The sequence below is a fragment of the Hemitrygon akajei genome, chromosome 4, assembly GCF_048418815.1.
Source record: "Hemitrygon akajei chromosome 4, sHemAka1.3, whole genome shotgun sequence".
Lineage (NCBI taxonomy): Eukaryota > Metazoa > Chordata > Chondrichthyes > Myliobatiformes > Dasyatidae > Hemitrygon > Hemitrygon akajei.
In genome coordinates, this window is record NC_133127.1 from 81,000,989 (window position 1) to 81,021,776 (window position 20,788).

The 20,788-nt window shown below is 39.1% G+C and overlaps 1 protein-coding gene across 3 annotated transcripts in view; it reads left to right on the forward strand.

Moving 5' to 3' along the window:
• Nucleotides 1-20,788, forward strand: part of slc10a7 (solute carrier family 10 member 7) — a 233,959-nt gene that overhangs the window by 61,616 nt on the left and 151,555 nt on the right. For all 3 annotated transcript variants that reach the window (XM_073042940.1, XM_073042942.1, XM_073042941.1), the window contains exon 5: nucleotides 16,368-16,406. In XM_073042940.1, the coding sequence (XP_072899041.1) occupies nucleotides 16,368-16,406 (39 nt within the window). The remainder of the gene's footprint in view (nucleotides 1-16,367; nucleotides 16,407-20,788) is intronic.

Consider the following 20,788-nt stretch of genomic DNA (forward strand, 5'->3'; position numbering starts at 1 on the left):
CAGTAAGCCTGACTTCATTGATTGGGAAGATGTTGAAGTTGAAGGATGTGGTTTCAGGGTATTTGAAGGCTCGTGATCAAATAGGGCAAATATAGTCAGCCCTCCTTATCCGCGGCTCTGAATCTGTAGTGTTTATGCCTAATTCTGCTCTCAAGCCTTATAGTCTTATGGAATCTGAGAGAGGAACATGAGGTACTCAGCAAAATCGAGAAAGTATACTCAAAGTTTGTAAAACAACAACATTCAAGGGAGACTGATACTTAATAGTATTTCTTTACGTAAGTAAAATATTCCAGTTGCTGTGCAGCAGAAAACACAAAAGGCTGACAGTGTTCAGCAGCTCAGGCAGCATTTAGAACCATAGAACATTACAGCACTAAAGGATGAACAGAATTATTTCAGTTGAATGATATTCCACCAAAAATGTTGATTAAAGCAGAACCCTGGATCCATTCAAGAAACAACTAGTCACTCCAATACAATAATAACAGGGTTAGTATTCAAGAGTAATCTAAAGGGCTAAAGTGCTGATTTTTGTCTAAAGCTGCTTTAAATCTGAACTGTGCAGCAGAATAGAGGAATATAATACTATTTTAATATAATACTATTATTTTACTATTATAATATAATACTATTCTATTATAATACTGTTACGTTCCCCGTAACTGGGTGACTTACCAGCAAAGATAGAGAGGTCCGCTGAAGTCTGATGGTACTATTTTCAAACGTTTTTTATTTATAAAGGGACACCTTTTCCGCGGTGCACCAACGGTCCAAGAGCACACCCTTCTCATGGGCTAGCTCGGTATACGTTTGATTCCACCCTTTCCTTAAATTTCTGAACCTTTGTCTATACGCTTCAGGTACTAACTCGTAACCCCGGAGAATGGCCTCCTTTACTTGGTCATAATTCCCTTCCCCTTCCGGGGGCAACACTGCATATGCCCGCTGTGCTTTCCCTCATAACACACTTTGTAACAACGCCACCCACTGCTCTCTGGGCCACTTCTGATTCACTGCCACCTTTTCAAAAAGCAAGAAATAACTATCAACATCCGTCTCCTCGAACGGGGGGACCAACCTCAACGCCCGACTAACATCAAACCCCTCCTCTCTCTCTACCCCTTTCTCTCTTCGCTCTTGCCTTCGCCTGTCCAGCTCCAACTCATGGCTCCTTTGTTTCTCTTTCTCGGCTGCTTCTAGCTCTTTTAACTGGAGCTCATGAACACATTTCACCTCTAATTCCTTTAGTTTGAACGCCTGCTCCCGTTCCTTTTCCTTTTCAGCCCGTTCCTTTTCCTTCTCAGCTGCTTCCAGCTGCTTTACTTTAAATTCATGTTCCAACCTTACTTTCTCCAACTCTAACTGAACTGTCCCACTCGCTAATATCTTTCCGGGGATATTTTCCAAATCCTCAGCTGCAAACACCTTCTTCCCAATATAATACTGAGTTATGACCCTTCGCACTTCCCGCTTTTTCATTGATGACCTCACCTCTGTGAGGTCTAACCCCTTCGCCAGATTTACCGTCTAATTTGGTAGCCTTCCCTAGCGCCCCCGGAGTCGGGTTTCTCATAAATTCATCCACGTCCATCTTTGCTGGTTTCCTGTCTGGCTACCTGCGTAACCAGATTCAAGTTTGGACTTACAGCCCGATTCACTGACCCTCCCCTTTGGTTTCAAATCCCGAGACAAATACCCCACTTGTTACGTTCCCCGTAACTGGGTGACTTACCAGCAAAGATAGAGAGGTCCGCTGAAGTCTGATGGTAGTATTTTCAAACGTTTTTTATTTATAAAGGGGCACAAACGTATGGTTAATACAAAACATTCAGATCATATACGTCGTCAATACTCAATCTAAAGCACAGGTATAGTAATAGTCAATCAGAAATAAGCTCTATTGTTGTCTAGGAGATAATACTGATTCCAATGGAAATATAAAAGTCACTCATAAATCTGCAGGCTTTTCCGTTTGGGAACCGCTGGCATTTCACGTGTTGGAGAGAGGGATTGGTGAGAGAAAGGAACACTTGCCCGTTGTCTTTGCGAAGCAAATCCCTGTTGTTAGTTAAAAACGGTTTTTCCTTTGGTTTCAGCCACAGACTCCTGACCCGGAATCTAACGCACGTGGCTTCCTTCAAAATGGCTTCCCGCTCCGACGGGAAGCGCTATCGTGTCTTCTTAGTGTGTCTCCTTGGTGCGTCTGAGGGGCCGCCTCGGCAGCCCACCTTTTATCGGGACTTGCAGGGTTGTAGCTGTCAATCAGGGTGGGGTGAGGCAATCTCTCCTCATCTCCCAGCCCACATTGCCCTGAGGGTTTGCACGTAACCCAGTCCCCATTCCACAAAGGTGTCTCCAAGAGACAATGACCATGTCCGTGGCTTTTGTCTGGCTGAGAGGCCAGACCACATTCCAAATCTTAAGGCTTCTCTCTTATTTTCCTGAGTCCAATTCAGCACTTCGCTCTCTCTCTTGGGTCATTGACCCCCCCCTTCACTAGGGCTCTTGCGATTCTCACAAAGGAGGGGGCTGGGGTCATAACAATACTATCCTAACTTTCTTGAAATAACCCTAATTAGAATAGTGGGTGATTGCTCATAAGTTGCAAGGTAGATATTAATCGATCATATAGTGTTTATTGTGGTTTGTGATAATAAATCTTTAGCAGTTTCTGTGATTGCGGATTGTTCCAATTTACATTTCATACATGAATGATTCGGTTAAAAGAAATCATAGCTATTATTTAAACAATTTAGCAATTTGTTCATTGAATGGCATGCAGCTAGTAAAATAGCAGTCTAAGATTTGGCTAACAGTGCTGATTGAATATCAGTGTTGAGTGAATTATGGAAAAAGAAAGCACAAGACTTGTGCAGATCAAGAAATATGAGCCAGCACTTACAGTGGTAATATGCACCAGGTCATGTTTTATGTTTGGGATATTGGCTGCTGAAATTGAGTCATAGTTTTCTAATTTAGAAAGACTGTTGACCAGTCATAGGAAACCATGTTTTCACAGCACTTTATTCTCTACATCTGTGCTAGTTAAAGGGCCATTCACCTTTCTGACAGTTATCTCAGCAGGCAACTTTGAAGGCAGGCTGCAGTTGAGAAGTCAAGTCACACAACCACTTTAATGAAATTTATTAGAAAGTATTGGTTTTAAAGAGACGTGTTCTTACACGCAATCACTGAAGATTAATCTGGAGGTTCATCAAGCAATTAGAAAGGGAAAGAATACGGTGAGCTTTAATGGAGGAGAATTTGACTACAAGAGTAGAAATAGCTCACCCCAAATATGATACAGGCCTGGTGAGACCCCCATCTTGAATATTGTGTACAAATCTGATTTCCTTACCCAAGGAAGAATATTCTTGCAATAGCTGAAGTATTTGTAAGGTTTGTGGAATTGTTTTTTCAATGGCAGGATTGTTGTAAGAGGAGAAATTAAATAGACTGGAAATATGCGCTCTAGATTTGAGGAATATGAGAGGCCATCTCATTCTTTAGAAGCTGGACAACGCAAATGTGGAATTGCTATTTCCCCAGACTGGGGTATCTAGAAACAAGAATAACAATGTCAAAGGAAGGGGTTCACCCATTCAGGACAGAGATCATATTTTTTCATCCAGGGTTGGGTGAATTTTTGTAAATCAGTGCCCAAGAAGGCTGTAGAAGCGCAGTCTGTATCTAAGCCAGCAGACTGTATTTAAGATGTCAGTTGAGAAACTTTTAGATATTAAGGAACATTAGATGAAATATTATTCATAATTTTATGAACAGTGCAGCAGACGAATTGTCAACTCCAACTTCTGTTACTTATATTCTTTTGTTCTTATTCAATTGTTCAGGGTTCATTACCAAGAAATTGGTATTTGATGCAGGAAGGAATAAATTATCTCTGCAGTGAGAAAAGGACAATGCTGACCGTTTTTGTTGACCTGAGGACTAGAGTATTCCTCTGGTATTTATGTAACTGCAACAAATCTTTTTACTTTAAACAGTATACTACAGCAAACAGCCAGTTTGGCTGAATTTGAAGATAAATCAGAGAGAGCTTTTTCATCAGTACTTGGGCCCGTGGAGTTTTCGAGACTTTGTCTATAGTACAATTAACTACTGTCTAATCGAAAGAGCCAACTGCCGATGGCACAGAGTGAGCGATGTTGTATTCTGGGATAGCTGGCTGTGGGGTACATTTGTGGACATTTTTTGAGGACAGCATTTTTACTTAAATTTTACATTGCTTAAATACCTTTGGAGTGAAAGGTGATTAATTACTTACAGGTATTTTAAACGTTTATGATACTCTGTTCATTACCTTCTGACATTTAGCTTTCCATGAAACTTAGAAACACCTCGGGGACCATGAATTGCCCTGCTCCATCCTCAATCACTGTTGGAAGATTCTCCCATGTTTGTAAAAAAAAATCATTTTTGAAGAAAGGAATGGTAATTTTTCTTTGCTTTCTTTCTTTTTCTTGTTTTTTTTGTCTTGTATTAATTCTATTCTTTTCATTCACATTTTCTTTCAATAGAATTCTCTATCTTCTGGTATCCTTTCCAGTTATTCTTCTTTCTATGTTGGTCTGGATAGTGATTATTGGCAGATTATTGTAACACAGGAGACAATGGCCTAGATTCTTTGTTCATAATGCTAGCTGGCTATTGCATTACACTGAAAATCTTTCTATTTCTGTAAAATAAAATTATGAAAATGTTATGTTTCATTGTATGAGGCACTGGTCAAGTTTTTAATCTTGCATTAATCATATCATTGCAAAATCTTGATCTATTTGGGTTGAACTTCTATTTCAATGCATTGGGTTTTAAAATAAGTTTTAAAAAATTAGTTAAAATTTGTTATATTTACTTTACCTTCCATTTTCGTGCAAGAAAAAAGGCTTTGTAAAAGAAAATAACTTCTTTAATTATGCCCTCCTTGATATTGAATAAGAAAAACCAGAGTTGCTTCTTTTCTACATGTTAATCTGTACTTTCAATTGGAGCTTTTCTTTCTTGTAATAATCTTCGCGGAATAGTTCACAGAATGAGTATGGGAAATGCATATTTTATCATTAGAATGTTGTATTCAAAAGAGTATGTTTAAAGCAATAGTTTTCTAACCCTATTGTGGAAGGAGAGAATGGTAAATACTTTATTTCTTTATTCAAGTTCTAGTGTTTTCAATAAATAATTAGAACAGGTCACTGTGAGTCTGTTTGCATTGCTGCTTTCTTGAGTCTGAAGTCTGGATCATAATTGTCTTCTGGACTGTATTGTGGTTTGACCTTTCCAGCCTCATTTCATGTTTTTTTTTTAAAAAAGACAATTTTGTTATTTCCTAATCCCAAGTTATCATTTTCTATTCAGTGTCTGTAAAGATTATTACACAAATTTTTGTTTTGTTTCTTAATTATTTCCCATGAAATCAAGTGATTTGCTTTAACTAGTGAGTAGATAATTATCGAAGCCATGTTGAGTTTATAGTAAGCAGGAAGTAGGTTTACTTATAATGTCTGAAAAATGAAATTTAAATCTGGCAAACAAAGGGTGTGAGTACATTTGAAATAAAGTACAAAATCTAGCTTGCAAAAAATTGTAATTATCTGTTATTCTCTGCAAAACAATATATAGTTAAATGATGTGTAATGCTTAAATTTAGGATTAATGTTGTAATATACTTTCAGGTATTAAGTGAAAAATAGTCAATAATATTGCACCACTGAGATATTGTCCTGCTTACGTACTCTTTCCGGGTTGATCTCATTCATCAATGTCGGCAGACCATGTTCTCATTAAATTCAATTTAACAAAAAGAGCTTAATTTCCGTAAGAGGACAAGACACTTAATTCAATTTCATGCACATGTTGAGAAGTTTAATCTATTACTTTTGTTCTGCAAAGACCTTTGAAGAATTGAAAGATACTTTTCAGTTATTTTTCCAATTAAAATATGAATTGTTGCTCAGTTTAATTTTTCAGTTTTGTATACTATTTTCATTCACATTTCAAATAATATCAATCACAGTTATCACAAAGCTCTGAAAAATACTTGGTTTTTAATGTAATGTTGATGATCAATTTAGATAGGGCACATTCATAAACAAATTCTTGCCTTTTATGAAACAGCTGTTTCCAAAGTTGAATGCTGAGAACCTAAAGGTCATTGAATTTTACATTTTGCACTATTCTGAATATAGTTTTGTAAAAAAAATGCACTGAAGCTGTTGTAAGAAATAGTATGCTTATTAGCCGTAATTGCACTGTTGTAACTATATGTTAACTATAACTATATGTAACTACCGTAGATTCCGGACTACAGAGCGCACCTGATTAAAAGCCGCTGGCTCTAATTTTAGAAATAAAATCAATTTTTTACTTGTAAAGGCCGCACCGGATTTTCGGCTGCAGGTGTCCCATGTTGTAATATGAGATATTTACACAGAAAGATATTACACGTGAGGATTTTTTAACTTTTAATTAAATCCATATGGTAACAAAAACAAATACATATTGCAAATGCTTTTTTTCGAACCGTGCCCGTAACGCGGCTACTTTTAAATATACGTTGCGTATACTTCTTTACTGAACAACATTCCAATATCTCCTAACGACTGGTAAAAAATATATATACTGCAGCCTACCAGGAAAAGTTATTGATCGCCTTTAACTTAAAAGCAGCGTTTTCGCTCCGCCGCTCCCCCCCCCCGCCGTCCCGTTTATCGCAAACCGGTATCCCACAAGACGCGGCGAAACCGGGTGTGACGTCATAGCATCCCGCGATGTAGTACAGAAAACAAATATAGTTAAAACTCTTCTAACTTTAACTAGAAAATGAATTACTAAGCGAAAATATTATAAACTAAATAACTGCCATAAAGGCAGCACAATGCTTTTCTTCGAGTGTTTTCCATGTTGATGAGGGTGAGTACAAATGACTGATTTACAATAATTTAATTGTGAAAGTGCGCTTGATTTATCGTACAATTTCATTGGACCTCTGTGAACTACTCATCAATTTTATTGGTCTACTGTTACGAGGCAAAATGTTTTCGGCGGCATGAAAAAAAATAATACATTAGCCGCTCCGTTTTAAAGGCCGCAGAGTTCAAAGCTGTTCAAAATGTGGGAAAAAAGTAGCGGCTTAAAATCCGGAATCTACGGTATGTGGTTTTGTGTAGGTCTTGTAGCTTTAGTTTTTGGTTTGTTGGGTGGTAGAGTTGGTCTCCTGACTTGGTGTGTCTGCGTAGTCCTGTTTTGTCTGGTGGGTTTGGAGCTCCTTTCCGGGGAACGCGCTGAGATGGTAGCGCAATACTAATATGCAGCAGCCTCTCTGGACTCTGGATTTGGGGATTACCGAATGTTATGTGGATTTTCTGGTGTAGTCTGTTTTGTCGTGTGCTTTTGTGATATCATTCTGGAGAAATGATGTCTCATTTTTTAACTGCATTGCATTTGTGGTTTCTAAATGACAATAAACTGAAACTGAACTGAACTGGTGAATGATTTTTAATCAGGAAAATAATTTTGGAAGAATAACATTTAAAATTTAAAAAAATAATAATGTAATAATAACATATCAGGAAAATATATAAAATTGAAAGGAGTTGAAGCATATTAATAGTTCCATTAGTGTATTTCATTAACCATATAACAATCACAGCACGGAAACAGGCCATTCCGGCCCTCCTAGTCCGTGCCGAACTCTTAATCTCACCTAGTCCCACCTACCCGCACTCAGCCCATAACCCTCCACTCCTTTCCTATCCATATACCTATCCAATTTTACCTTAAATGACACAACTGAACTGGCCTCTACTACTTCTACAGGAAGCTCATTCCACACAGCTATCACTCTCTGAGTAAAGAAATACCCCCTCGTGTTTCCCTTAAACTTTTGCCCCCTAACTCTCAAATCATGTCCTCTCGTTTGAATCTCCCCTACTCTCAATGGAAATAGCCTATTCACGTCAACTCTATCTATCCCTCTCAACATTTTAAATACCTCGATCAAATCCCCCCTCAACCTTCTACGCTCCAATGAATAGAGACCTAACTTGTTCAACCTTTCTCTGTAACTTAAGTGCTGAAACCCAGGTAACATCCTAGTAAATCGTCTCTGCACTCTCTCTAATTTATTGATATCTTTCCTATAATTCAGTGACCAGAACTGTACACAATATTCCAAATTTGGCCTTACCAATGCCTTGTACAATTTTAACATTACATCCCAACTTCTGTACTCAATGCTCTGATTTATAAAGGCCAGCGTTCTAAAAGCCTTCTTCACCACCCTATCTACATGAGACTCCACCTTCAGGGAACTATGCACTGTTATTCCTAGATCTCTCTGTTCCACTGCATTCCTCAATGCCCTACCATTTACCCTGTATGTTCTATTTGGATTATTCCTGCCAAAATGTAGAACCTCACACTTCTCAGCATTAAACTCCATCTGCCAACGTTCAGCCCATTCTTCTAACCGGCATAAATCTCCCTGCAAGCTTTGAAAACCCACCTCATTATCCACAACACCTCCTACCTTAGTATCATCAGCATACTTACTAATCCAATTTACCACCCCATCATCCAGATCATTTATGTATATTACAAACAACATTGGGCCCAAAACAGATCCCTGAGGCACCCCGCTAGTCACCGGCCTCCATCCCGATAAACAATTATCCACCACTACTCTCTGGCATCTCCCATCTAGCCACTGTTGAATCCATTTTATTACTCCAGCATTAATACCTAACGACTGAACCTTCTTAACTAACCTTCCATGTGGAACTTTGTCAAAGGCCTTGCTGAAGTCCATATAGACTACATCCACTGCCTTACCCTCGTCAACATTCCTCGTAACTACTTCAAAAAATTCAATAAGGTTTGTCAAACATGACCTTCCACGCACAAATCCATGCTGGCTACTCCTAATCAGATCCTGTCTATCCAGATAATTATAAATACTATCTCTAAGAATACTTTCCATTAATTTACCCACCACTGATGTCAAACTGACAGGTCTATAATTGCCAGGCTTACTTCTAGAACCCTTTTTAAACAATGGAACCACATGAGCAATACGCCAATCCTCCGGCACAATCCCTGTTTCTAATGACATCTGAAAGATCTCCGTCAGAGCTCCTGCTATCTCTACACAAACTTCCCTCAAGGTCCTGGGGAATATCCGGTCAGGACCTGGAGATTTATCCACTTTTAAATTTCTTAAAAGCGCCAGTACTTCCACCTCTTTAATTGTCATAGGTTCCATAACTTCCTTACTTGTTTCCCACACCTTACACCATTATTCTGTGTGATAATACTGTAGGTTGCTTCAGTGTTTTAGTGTTCTTGATACAGTGGCATGCAAAAGTTTGGGCACCCCTGGTCAAAATTTCTGTTACTGTGAATAGTTACTGTAGATTCCAGATTATAAGCCGCTACTTTTTTCCCACATCTTGAACAGCTTTGGCTAATACATGGTTTTTTTTCATGCCGCCTCATAAACATTTTGCCTCGTAACAGTAGACCAATAAAATTGATGAGTAGTTCACAGAGGTCCAATGAAATTGTACGATAAATCAAGCGCACTTTCACAATTAAATTATTGTAAATCAGTCATTTGTACTCACCCTCATCAACATGGAAAACACTCGAAGAAAAGCAAGACCCGAGCGCGTCAGACCCGAGCGCATCAGACCCGATTAGACGCGAGCGCGTCAGACCTGAGCGCGTCAGACCCGAGCGCATCAGACCCGATTAGACCCGATCGCGTTACGCGAGCGCGTCAGACCCGAGCGCATCAGACCCGATTAGACCCGATCGCGTTACGCGAGCGCGTCAGACCCAAGCGCATCAGACCCGATTAGACCCGATCGCGTTACGCGAGCGCGTCAGACCCGAGCGCATCAGACCTGATTAGACCCGATCGCGTTACGCGAGCGCGTCAGACCCGAGCGCATCAGACCCGATTAGACCCGATCGCGTTACGCGAGCGCGTCAGACCCGAGCGAAAACGCTGCTTTTAAGTTAAAGGCGATCAATAACTTTTCCTGGTAGGCTGCAGTATATATATTTTTACCAGTCGCTAGGAGATATTGGAATGTTGTTCGTGCTGTTCAGTAAAAAAGTATATGCAACGTAATTTGTGTTACCGATACGTATGTATATTTAAAAGTAGCGGTGCGGCCTAAAATCCGGTGCGGCCTTTACAATTAAAAAATTGATTTTATTTCTAAAATTAGAGCCAGCGGCTTTTAATCAGGTGCGCTCTGTAGTCCGGAATCTACGGTAAGTGAGTAGAAGATGAACTGATCTCCAAAAGCCATAAAGTTAAAGATGAAACATTCATTTCACCATTTTAAGTAAGATTAGTGTATTATTTTTGTTTTGTACAATTTTAGAGTGGGGGGAAAAGGAAAGGAGCACCATGCAAAAGTTTGGGCACCCCAAGAGATTTGAGCTGTCAGATAACTTTTACAGTACCAAGGTCTCAGACCTTAATTAGCATGTTAGGTCTATCACTTGTTCACAGTCATCGTTAGGAAAGGCCAGGTGATGCAAATTTCAAAGTTTTATAAATACCCTGAGTCCTCAAACCTTGTCCCAACAATCAGCAGCTGCCTAGCACTCTGAAAATTAAAATAAATGCTGTCTACAAAGCAGGAGAAGGCTATAAGAAGATCGCAAAGAGTTTCAGGTAGCCATTTCCTCAGTTCGTAATGTAATTAAGAAATGGCAGTTAACAGGAATGGCAGAGGTCAAGTTGAGGTCTGGAAGACCAAGAAAACTTTCCGAGAGAACTGCTCATAGTATTGCTAGAAAGGCAAATCAAAACCCCCGTTTGACTGCAAAAGACCTTCAGGAAGATTTAGCAGATTCTGGAGTGGTGGTGCACTGTTCTACTGTGCAGTGACACCTTCACAAATATGACCTTCATGGAAGAGTCATCAGAAGAAAACCTTTCCTGCGACCTCCCCACAAAATTCGGTGTCAGAAGTTTGCAAAGGAACATCTAAACAAGCCTGATGCATTTTGGAAACAAGTCCTGTGGACTGATGAAGTTAAAATAGAACTTTTTGGCTGCAATGAGCAAAGGTATGTTTGGAGATAAAAGGGTGCAGAATTTCATGAAAAGAACTCTATCCAACTGTTAAGCATGGGGGTGGATTGATCATGCTTTGGGCTTGTGTTGTAGCCAGTGGCATGGGGAACATTTCATTGGTAGAGGGAAGAATGAATTCAATTAAATACCAACAAATTCTGGAAGCAAACATCACACAATCTTTTAAAAAAGCTTAAGATGAAAAGAGGATGGCTTCTATAACAGGATAATGATCCTAAACATGCTTCAAAATCCACAGTGGACTACCTCAACAGGCACAAACCCCCAACCTAAACATCATCGAATACTGTGGATAGACCTCAAAAGAGCAGTGCATGCAAGACAACCCAAGAATCTCACAGAACTAGAAGCCTTTTGCAAGGAAGAATGGACAAAAATTCCCCCAAACAAAAATCGAAGGACTCTTAGCTGTCTACAGAAAGTGTTTATAAGCTGTGATACTTGCCAAAGGTGGTGTTACTAAGTACTGACCATGCAGGGTGCCCAAACTTTTGCTTCGTGCCCTTTTTCTTTTTTGCTATTTTGAAACTGTAAAAGATGGAAATAAAATGTAATCCTGCTTAAAATATTAAAGAAATGTGTCATCTTTAACTTAATGCCTTTTGGAAATCTGGTCATCTTTTACTCCTTAGCTATTCACAGTAACAGAAATTTTGACCAGGGGTGTCCAAAATTTTGCATGCCACTGTATTCCATTTGAATAGTATACTATATCATGTGATATGGAGCATATTAAATACTCCCTAGGCTATTCAAAGACTGAAGCTTCATGTCTTATACCAAAACCATAGCTTCTTAATGCTAACTTCAGAATTTTATCTTTTTTGGTTTCTTTCTTATTTGTTGTCTTGCATCTCTTATATTCCCAAGTACCTCATTCGTTGCTAACTGCCTATACCTCTATGCAGGGCCTCAATATCTCTTGAAAACCAAGGTTCCCTATGCCTGTTATCTTGCCTTTTATTCTGACAAGCACATATAAACTTTGTACTTTCAAAATTTCACTTTTGAAGGCCTCCCATTTACAAAGTACACCTTTGCCAGAAAATAGCTTATCCCAATCCACACTTGCTAGATCCTTTCTGATACCATCAAAGTTGGTCTTTCTCCAATTTAGAACCTCAACCCATGGACAATACCTATCTTTACCATATTTACTTTGAAACTAATGACATTGTGATCACTAGATGCAAAGTGTTCCCCTACACTAGTGGTCACCAGCCCGTCGCTCGCAATCAACTAGCCGATCTTTGAGACTTTCCCAGTTGATCCCGAAAAAAAAAAAAGAAAAATAAATAGACAAATACTGTTGAGAGATTGTTTCCAGGTTGCGGGGTTTTAGTTCCGTTCTTTCTGTCCTGTGCACATGTGTATAGCTCCCCCCGCACTACAGAGTGTAATTCACTGGTCCCCAACCACCGGGCTGCGAGGAAACGCTATGAGTCAGCTGCACTTTTCCTCATTCCCTGTCAGCCCACTGTTGAACTTGAACCCACGCAAAGTCATCAGGCGACTAAACACAGTGATACCCTCGTGCCAGGGATCACCGGTTGGCCTCGGGTGGACGGTGGGAAGTGCCGTCGCTACTGGCCTGGAGCGCTGCCTCTGAACCTGTTTAGCACACCCAATGTTCGTGGGGAACCCGGTGCTAAAATATTCACAGACGACCTAATTCGGACTCAGCATTTCGTAAGTATCAGAGCAGCTACCGCGCTGCGATCTACTGAAACAAACCTTTGTTGACCGATAGATCCTACAAGGGGGGTGGGCAGGCGCTCTGTCGCACTCCCTGCTCAGTCGGCCACGCTCTCCGGACTGTGACCGCCACGGCCCCAGTACGGGGACCTCTGGCCCTGACCTTGTCCTCTCATCCCATCCACGACCAGCCGCACCTGGCCAAGGCATCTGGTGGTGGGAGGGCGGGAGGCTGAGTTCGGGGCCGGAGGCTGTCTAATGAGGCAATGTCTCAAAACTGCTTCAGTACCCTGAGTCCAAGCACCCTGCACTTAAAGACGACCCCGCTGAGTTTTCTCAGCGGAAAAAACTTGAGCAAGCGGGACAGAAGCCGAGAGCCGCGAAAACTAGAATAGACAGGACATAAGGAACCTGCTTCGAGTATCGCTGTATTCCAGTCGTGTTTAACACCCTCCTCCCCCCCCGGCACCCCCATCGGCCGGTCCGCAAGAATATTATCGATATTAAACCGGTCCGCGGTGCAAAAAAAAGGGTGGGTACCCCCAGTGTTTATATATTATTTCTACTTCCGGGTTGTGGGGTTTTACTTCCGGTCTTTTCTGCCTTGGTGCGCATGCGTGTAACTAATTGATGTGGGGCCTTTTATTGAGGCCGAGGTAGGGGATCTTGGGCTTAAAAAGGTTGGTGACCACTACCCTACACAAATTTCTGTAACCTGCCCAGCTTCATTCACTAACATGTTCATACATTCCTTATTCCTCAAATCCACCTATAAAGCCTCACTAGACAAGTTCTTCAGTCTGTCCTAACTGAGCACTGCCGTGACATTTTCCCTGACTAGTACACCACCTTTATCGCATCCAAAAATAACGGAGGGCCTTGATAACTTTTCTTTACCTTAACTTCTTTTTCTTCACTCGAAGTTGCTGCTCCTATAGGGCACTTCTGTGCTGCTTTTTGCCGACAGCTTTTGCTATCATTTGATTTCAGTGTATACAAATTTGACATTAGTACATCATACAGTCTAGGTAGTTAATTGGAATACTTGATGTCCCTCATTTGCAGAGCGTCTTAGATATTTTTATCTAGTGTATAGTTCCAAGCAGCATAATGACTGCAAATGACAGCCAGCTGAAATGATACAGTAAACGTGCATGTTCTCACTGCACTTGTTCATCATCCCCCATCATCCCCTCCAGTATTTTATCTTCAATAACCAAGTTATCTGTCATGCATACACACATAATCTAATTAAGGTTGTTTAATTTTATATCCAATAATTAATACTTATTGGTTAAAATGCTTTTTCTATGGAAGCAAAAATGGTTAAATATCTACCGGTAATTACAAAGAATTTGGAAATGAGAGGTTTTAAGCATCTTGTTAAAATTTAGAATTTTAGAATTCATTATGCTTGTGTTATTCTTACATTTAGTGGTTGTCATTTTTGTATGTGATTCTATTTTTTTTACTGTTTCTTTGTGAGATGTGGGCATTTATTGCTCACTCCTAATTCCCTCAATGAATGTAAAGGTGAGCTGCACCTTAACCTGCTGTAGTTTCTTTCTTGAGTGATATCAAATGATGTTCAAGAAGCAGTTCCAAGATTACACTACAGTGAAGAGGAGTATATAGCAATGTAGAAATGGCAAAGTTTATCCAAGTTAGCGCAGATTATGATTTGGTAGGGGACTTGAAATTGATGTTCTTAAATACATTGCTTTTGGTCTTCAAAATGGTAGATCTTGTGGATTGTGAAACACTGCTAATGGGGCCTTAGAGACTTGTTAGAGGGTATACACTGCAACTTTGCTCCGCTGATGCTTTAGGAAGGGAATGTTTATTGTCTTGGATGGGATAATGATCAAGCAGGCTCCTTTGTTTTAGATGGATGTGAACTTTAATTGTTGTGAGTGGATCTAAAACACTCCTGACTTGTAACTTTCTGATATTGGAAAGACCCTAGAAGTTACAGCTGCACAATACAGAGCTTGTATAGATTTTGAGTAGGAGTGGGGGGGCATGAAGAATGCAAAGCTACCTTGTTCAACTGTTTACAGAAGAAAAAATCAAATTCAGAATGGCCATTTTTGGATTCCTAGACCAGTGGACTATCTAGTAATGTCCAAATATTAATACTTTGATTTCATATTAAAAGTGATGAGACTCGGGTAAGGGATGGTTTGGATAGTACCCTACTTTCCAGAATTGAACACAGGATTCTGATGGAGGTCCGGCTTGGCTTTATAATCTTTGAGGATTTGGAGGCTGGACATGGTAGCATTATGGAGGCAATAAATAAGTACATTGCAGACTTTGTGTTCTTACTGGGCCATGTAGGAAGCTATAGTTAACTTTTAGGTGCTAAAGAGTGTGTATAGGAAAGGAGGGGAAATGGTTTGAAGTGAGACAAGTCTGCATCTTGCAGGACAGGACAATTCAATATCATAGCAGGATCAATTGGGCTCCTTATTTGTGCTAATGGCCTATTTCAAGTATGGATAAAGGAAACCTCTTTTTGTTCTTAAGCATAATACAACTGGATATAATTCAGAAAGGCACACAAGTGTGTTTCAGCTACCATTTCAATTGCAAGCTTCATTGTAAGAACTTGCTTCTCATCTGATAGGAGCTAATTACTTCACTAAGATACTGAAAATGTTCTGATGTGGCAAAAAACACCAAATACCACATCCTTCATAATGAACAGGATTAAGTGTCTGTGGGTCCTGCAATATTCCAGGCATTATAGAGATGTGGTCTATTGCTATCATTTATTGATATCTTGAGAAATCTAATGAGATTACCAATGTTCTTGAATTAATTATGAACCTGGATAAGAAAGCTAAATACTGTGGACCATAATAGTAGTTCATATTGTCTATCTACATTATCTTTTCCTCTTTGAGAGCAGTACATAGGTTTAATTTAGTCTTTTGAATGTAGTTTTAGATTTATTTGGTACTTGTGTGCTGTTTTGTGTTTAAACAGTGTACAGACAGAAATATTGTTAATTTTCTTGAGGGAGTTGTATGGCTGCTATTTGTTTCAGTGTTTATGAGTGAATCTACTGAGTGTTTTGACCTCATTACCTACTTACTTTTTGACTCTTTGTTCAAGATCTTTATTTTGTTTTATTATTTCCATATTTTGTTCAAGACTTGCACCAGGAATCTTACATATTGATTCAGATTCAAAGTACATTTATGCAGTACACAACCTTGAGATTTGTCTTTTGGTAGGTTTTGCTGTATTAGTTTTTAAACTGATTTAGAAGGTAAGTTGCAACTGTTCGCTAAAGATGTTTAAAATATCTTACACTATTTGTTGATATCTTAATGGAATGCTACTATATTAATTTTCAGTTTGAATCAAGCAAATGCTTTCATTGCTGTATTTGGTTAAATAGACAAATTTTAGTTTGTCTAAAGTATTTTATTCAAAATAATGATTTAAAATAAAATTAATCAGTTAGAAATATTTAATTATGAAAAAAATGCTGTTTTTCTTGCCTGAATAATTGAATTTTGTTTTACAGGCAGCTGCTATTTTCAATTCTGCCTTTGGAAGCTTTCTGGTAAGAATCAAAATATTTAATGATTGCAATACAAAATTAATTTCATAATCATAGCTCAGTGCTCAATAGTTTATTATTGTGTTATTTCAAAAGTAAACAAAAGTAGAGTTTCTTGGGTGATTTCTTTGCAATAGCTATATATCAAAAATTATCTATTTTAAGTTATGGTTAATTTTTAATTTTGCAATTTGTCATAAATTACTCATGAGCAAAATGAAGAATTTCATGATATTTAAAAAGTTTTCTTTAATAAGAGTACTAATTCAGAATTTTAGATATCTTTTCTAAGGTACTTTGTTGGTATTCTTGATCTTGAAGTTGACTTTAGCATTGAAATTTGTGTGCCTCTCTGAACTGTGGCTGTAAATGGATGCTGATGCGACAAAAATATTAGTTTTATTACTGTTTAAATTATTTTTACAGTGTAGTTGCATATATTTTTAAATAGCTGTTAATCTTGACAAGAATGGAATTCTAAAATCTCATTTACTGCTTAACATGTATAAACTGAATTATATTTCAGTTCTCTTGTTATGGTGAACCTTTCCACTACATTTCAAAACCTTTGTAAATATAGTTTTGGATAGAATATCAATTGGTTATATGATTTATAGGACCTAGTAGAAGCATGAATTGATAAAGAGAATGTTTTTATGAGGATCATCAAATACTCGTTGAATATAGAAGGATTGAATATAGAAGGATTCATATTTGGACACCAAATAGCATATGGAGGGGAGCAAATAGCATATAGCAGGGGAGGATGATTTAATTTGTCGCTGTACTTTGTATATATCTATATTTTTGCTTTCCATGTATATAGTGTTGGTAGATCCTTACTCATAGTCAAGACATTTATCATACAAACCTTTATTTAGACTGATGCCTGTTTGATTACTATAAAACACAGATTTTGTATCTTCTGGATTATTTTAATGTAGATATCCTATTTTTATTTGATAGATTAATATAATTTACATAAATTCCAGACTTTGTAGTGTCTTTGCATTGTGCCACAGAGAATTGCTCTAAGTTAGAAGCATAATTTCATTATCATCTTTCCTTTATTTTATACATGCTGTTTTACAATAAAAGAGATTGGAGTAAATGATTTGATTTCCCTCCTTGATGTGCAGTAATAATATTTGATGGCAGATCAATTATAGTCTGCTGAATTGCCAGCTAATAAAATCTGCCTTTACTGTTATCATTCCAAATAATGAAAATTTTATACTTTTTTTAGACTTTTCTAACTGCTGTATTTATTTGGAATTTGGAGCTCTGTTGTGAATATTACCATAATTTCTAATTATTTGAGGCAGTGAAAGATGTAAAGAATAAACAGATGAACATCAAGCATTTCAGATACCCCTTTGTCAGTAAAGTTTGCAGAATTTTTAATCTATAATCAGACAAAAGCATCTTAGAATAAATATTATGTTTTTATACCTTAGTTTTAATGATGAGTCTTGATAAAATACATATTTGAAAATTATTGGTTTCATTATTTGTGTTTAAATTGATATTTTTTCCACCAAATTTGTGTTAATTAATTATCTACTTCACAAGAGAGTTTTGCCCTGATATCTATGTAATTGGGCAGAATGTAAATATAGTAGTCATGTTCATTTTTTGTGCAAATTTGTGACATGAATTGAATTAGTGTGATGGCCAGTAGTTTCAAATTTAATTTTGTTTGAATCAAGTTGATTTTCTTAGGTAATGGATTTTTTTTCCTCTTTGAAAATACGTGTTCCAAATAGTAATAAGAATGGACAAGTGATATTTTTAGCTTTGAATTAAGGTTATACTGTAAGGACAAACATATTTAAAATGTTGTATAAATAGTTATGCAAGAGGTATGGGGTATGGAGGGTCCATTTACATTTACAAGATTTGTAAAAAGAATTCCCATTCTTTTTCAGTGTGTGAGCACTGAGCCTAAGTTCAAAATAGAACTTTGTGAAGATAATTCAACTTGGAATTAAAATGAGTGATGTTTTGCTTGAGAAGACAGAGTAGAATTCTATGATATTTACAAGCTCACAGCAAAGATTCAGTTGTTTCTATTTGGGGGAGGGAATATCGCCTGTCTTCACATATTTAATTCTCAACTTCCTTTTCATGTATACATTCTGGAAGTTCAGTGCTTATCTCTAATCGGTGTCTATCTAATAATGGTTGGGCAACATATTCTTGACAGCTACAACCCCTCTTATTGGGGTCTTCTCACTGTAAGTCAGAGTCAAAGAGATACAGTATGACATTGGTGCCTTTGATAATGATTGATAACTTATGCTATCACATCAGCAAAATGAAAGCCTTTAGGAAGTTCCAAGTTTTGACCATCATCTGAACCATAGAACATTACAGCACAGAAACAGGCCTTTTGGCCCTTCTTGGCTATGCCCAACCATTTTTCTGCCTGGTCCCACTGACCTGCATCTAGACTAGTGGTCGCGATCGACGGATCGATCTTTGAGACTTTCCCAGTAGATCCCGAAAGAAAATGAAAAATAAATACACAAATACTGTTGAGAGATTGTTTCCAGATTGCGGGTTTTTAGTTACGTTCTTTCTGCCCAGTGCACATGCATGTAGCTCCCCTGCACTACACAGTGTACTTCAGTAGTCTCCAACCACTGGGCCGCGAGGAAACAATATAAGTCAGCTGCACCTTTCCTCATTCTCTGTCAGCCGACTGTTGAATTTGAACGCACGCGAGGTCATCAGTCGCCTAAACGCAGTGACACCCTTGCGCCAGGGATCACTGGTTGGCCTCGGGTAATCGGCCGGGGAGAAGTGCCGTTGCTTCTGGCCTGGAGCACGGACAGATGGGTGCCGCCTCTGAACGTGTTTACCACTCTGAATGTTCGTGGGGAACCTGGTGCTAAAATATTCGCGGATGACCTAATTCGGGCTCAGGGTTCTGTAAGTAGCAGAGCATCTACCGCGCTGCGATCTACTGAAACAAACAAATCCGATAGATCCTACGGGGGGGGGGGGGGCGCCCTGTCGCTCTCTTTGCTCGGTCAGTCGCTCTCTCCAGACTGCGACCGCCGCAGCCTTGGTACGGGGACCTCCGGCCCTTACCTTGTCCTCTCACCCCACCCACGCCCAGCCGCACCTGGCCAAGGTGGCGGGCGGGCGGGAGCTGGAGTTCGGGCCCTGAGGCTGTCTAATGAGGCAATGAAGCCCTCAAAACTGCTTCGGTACCTTGAGTCCAAGCACCCTGTACTTAAAGAGAAAACCCGCTGAGTTTTTTCAGCGGAGAAAATGTGAGCAAGCGGGACAGAAGCTAAGTGCCGAGAGCCGCGAAAACTAAATTGCGGAATAGACTGGACGTAAGGAACCCACTTCGAGTATCGCTGTATTCCCGTTGTGTTTAACACCCCTCCCCCTCCCCCGTTGGCCGGTCCGCAAGAATATTGTCAATATTAAAATCAGGTCATCTTTTACTCGCTTAGCTATTCACAGTAACAGAAGTTTTGACCAGGGGTGCCCAAACTTTTGCATGCCACTGTATGATCAGTGCTGGAGTTTAGGCAATTCAATGAATGTGTGATGTTTCCAATATGTTCATCATCTCCAAATAATGACTTGAAATCAATGCTATTAGATCAACAGTTATTAAACTTTTAGTTATCAAGCACGTTGTCCCAGCAAAGAATGGCACATGTACAAAATATTGTAGGAACTCACTGGGTTAGGAGAGAGATAGGCAGTCAACATTTTAGTTTGGAATCTTCATCTGGGTTGGGACATACTTTGTCAGATGCATTTCTATCGTAGCACAGGTAGATGCAAGTTTTCTTGCTTATTCGCCAGACAGAATAGATATACGAATGCTGTTTGTGAATTAGCATCATTACCGTAAATTCCAGTGTATAAGCCGAAAATTTGGCCCTAAATTTTGGTCCTAAAATTAGAGGGTTGGCTTATATAGAGGGTGACAACTTTGGAAAAACGACTACACGGAAGACTGGTCGTATTTATTGGCTGTTTTTGAGTCAAATTGGTTCCACTGTCGACGCATGAATTCTTTGGTTTGTTTAAACTCACATCTAGTGGCTGGACCACGGACATCAAACCATTGGGGATGACTGCAATGTCCGTATTTTCAGCTTTCACTGCTGCTTTTGTCTCACCTGACAAGTGCGCTTTGGACATGTCCCAGACAAGTAGCGATTTTTCCTTCCTGACACCTTCGGGATGTTGACACCACACCTCTTTAACCCACTTCAAGCAACCCGCTTCATCCATCCAGCAGCGTTCTTGAACGTAAACAACACCCCACGGGAATTTTCTGAGCAATCTTTGTTTTTTGTCTCAGCACAAGATCATATCCATTCATAAATCGGGTGCACCAACTTCGCGTAGCT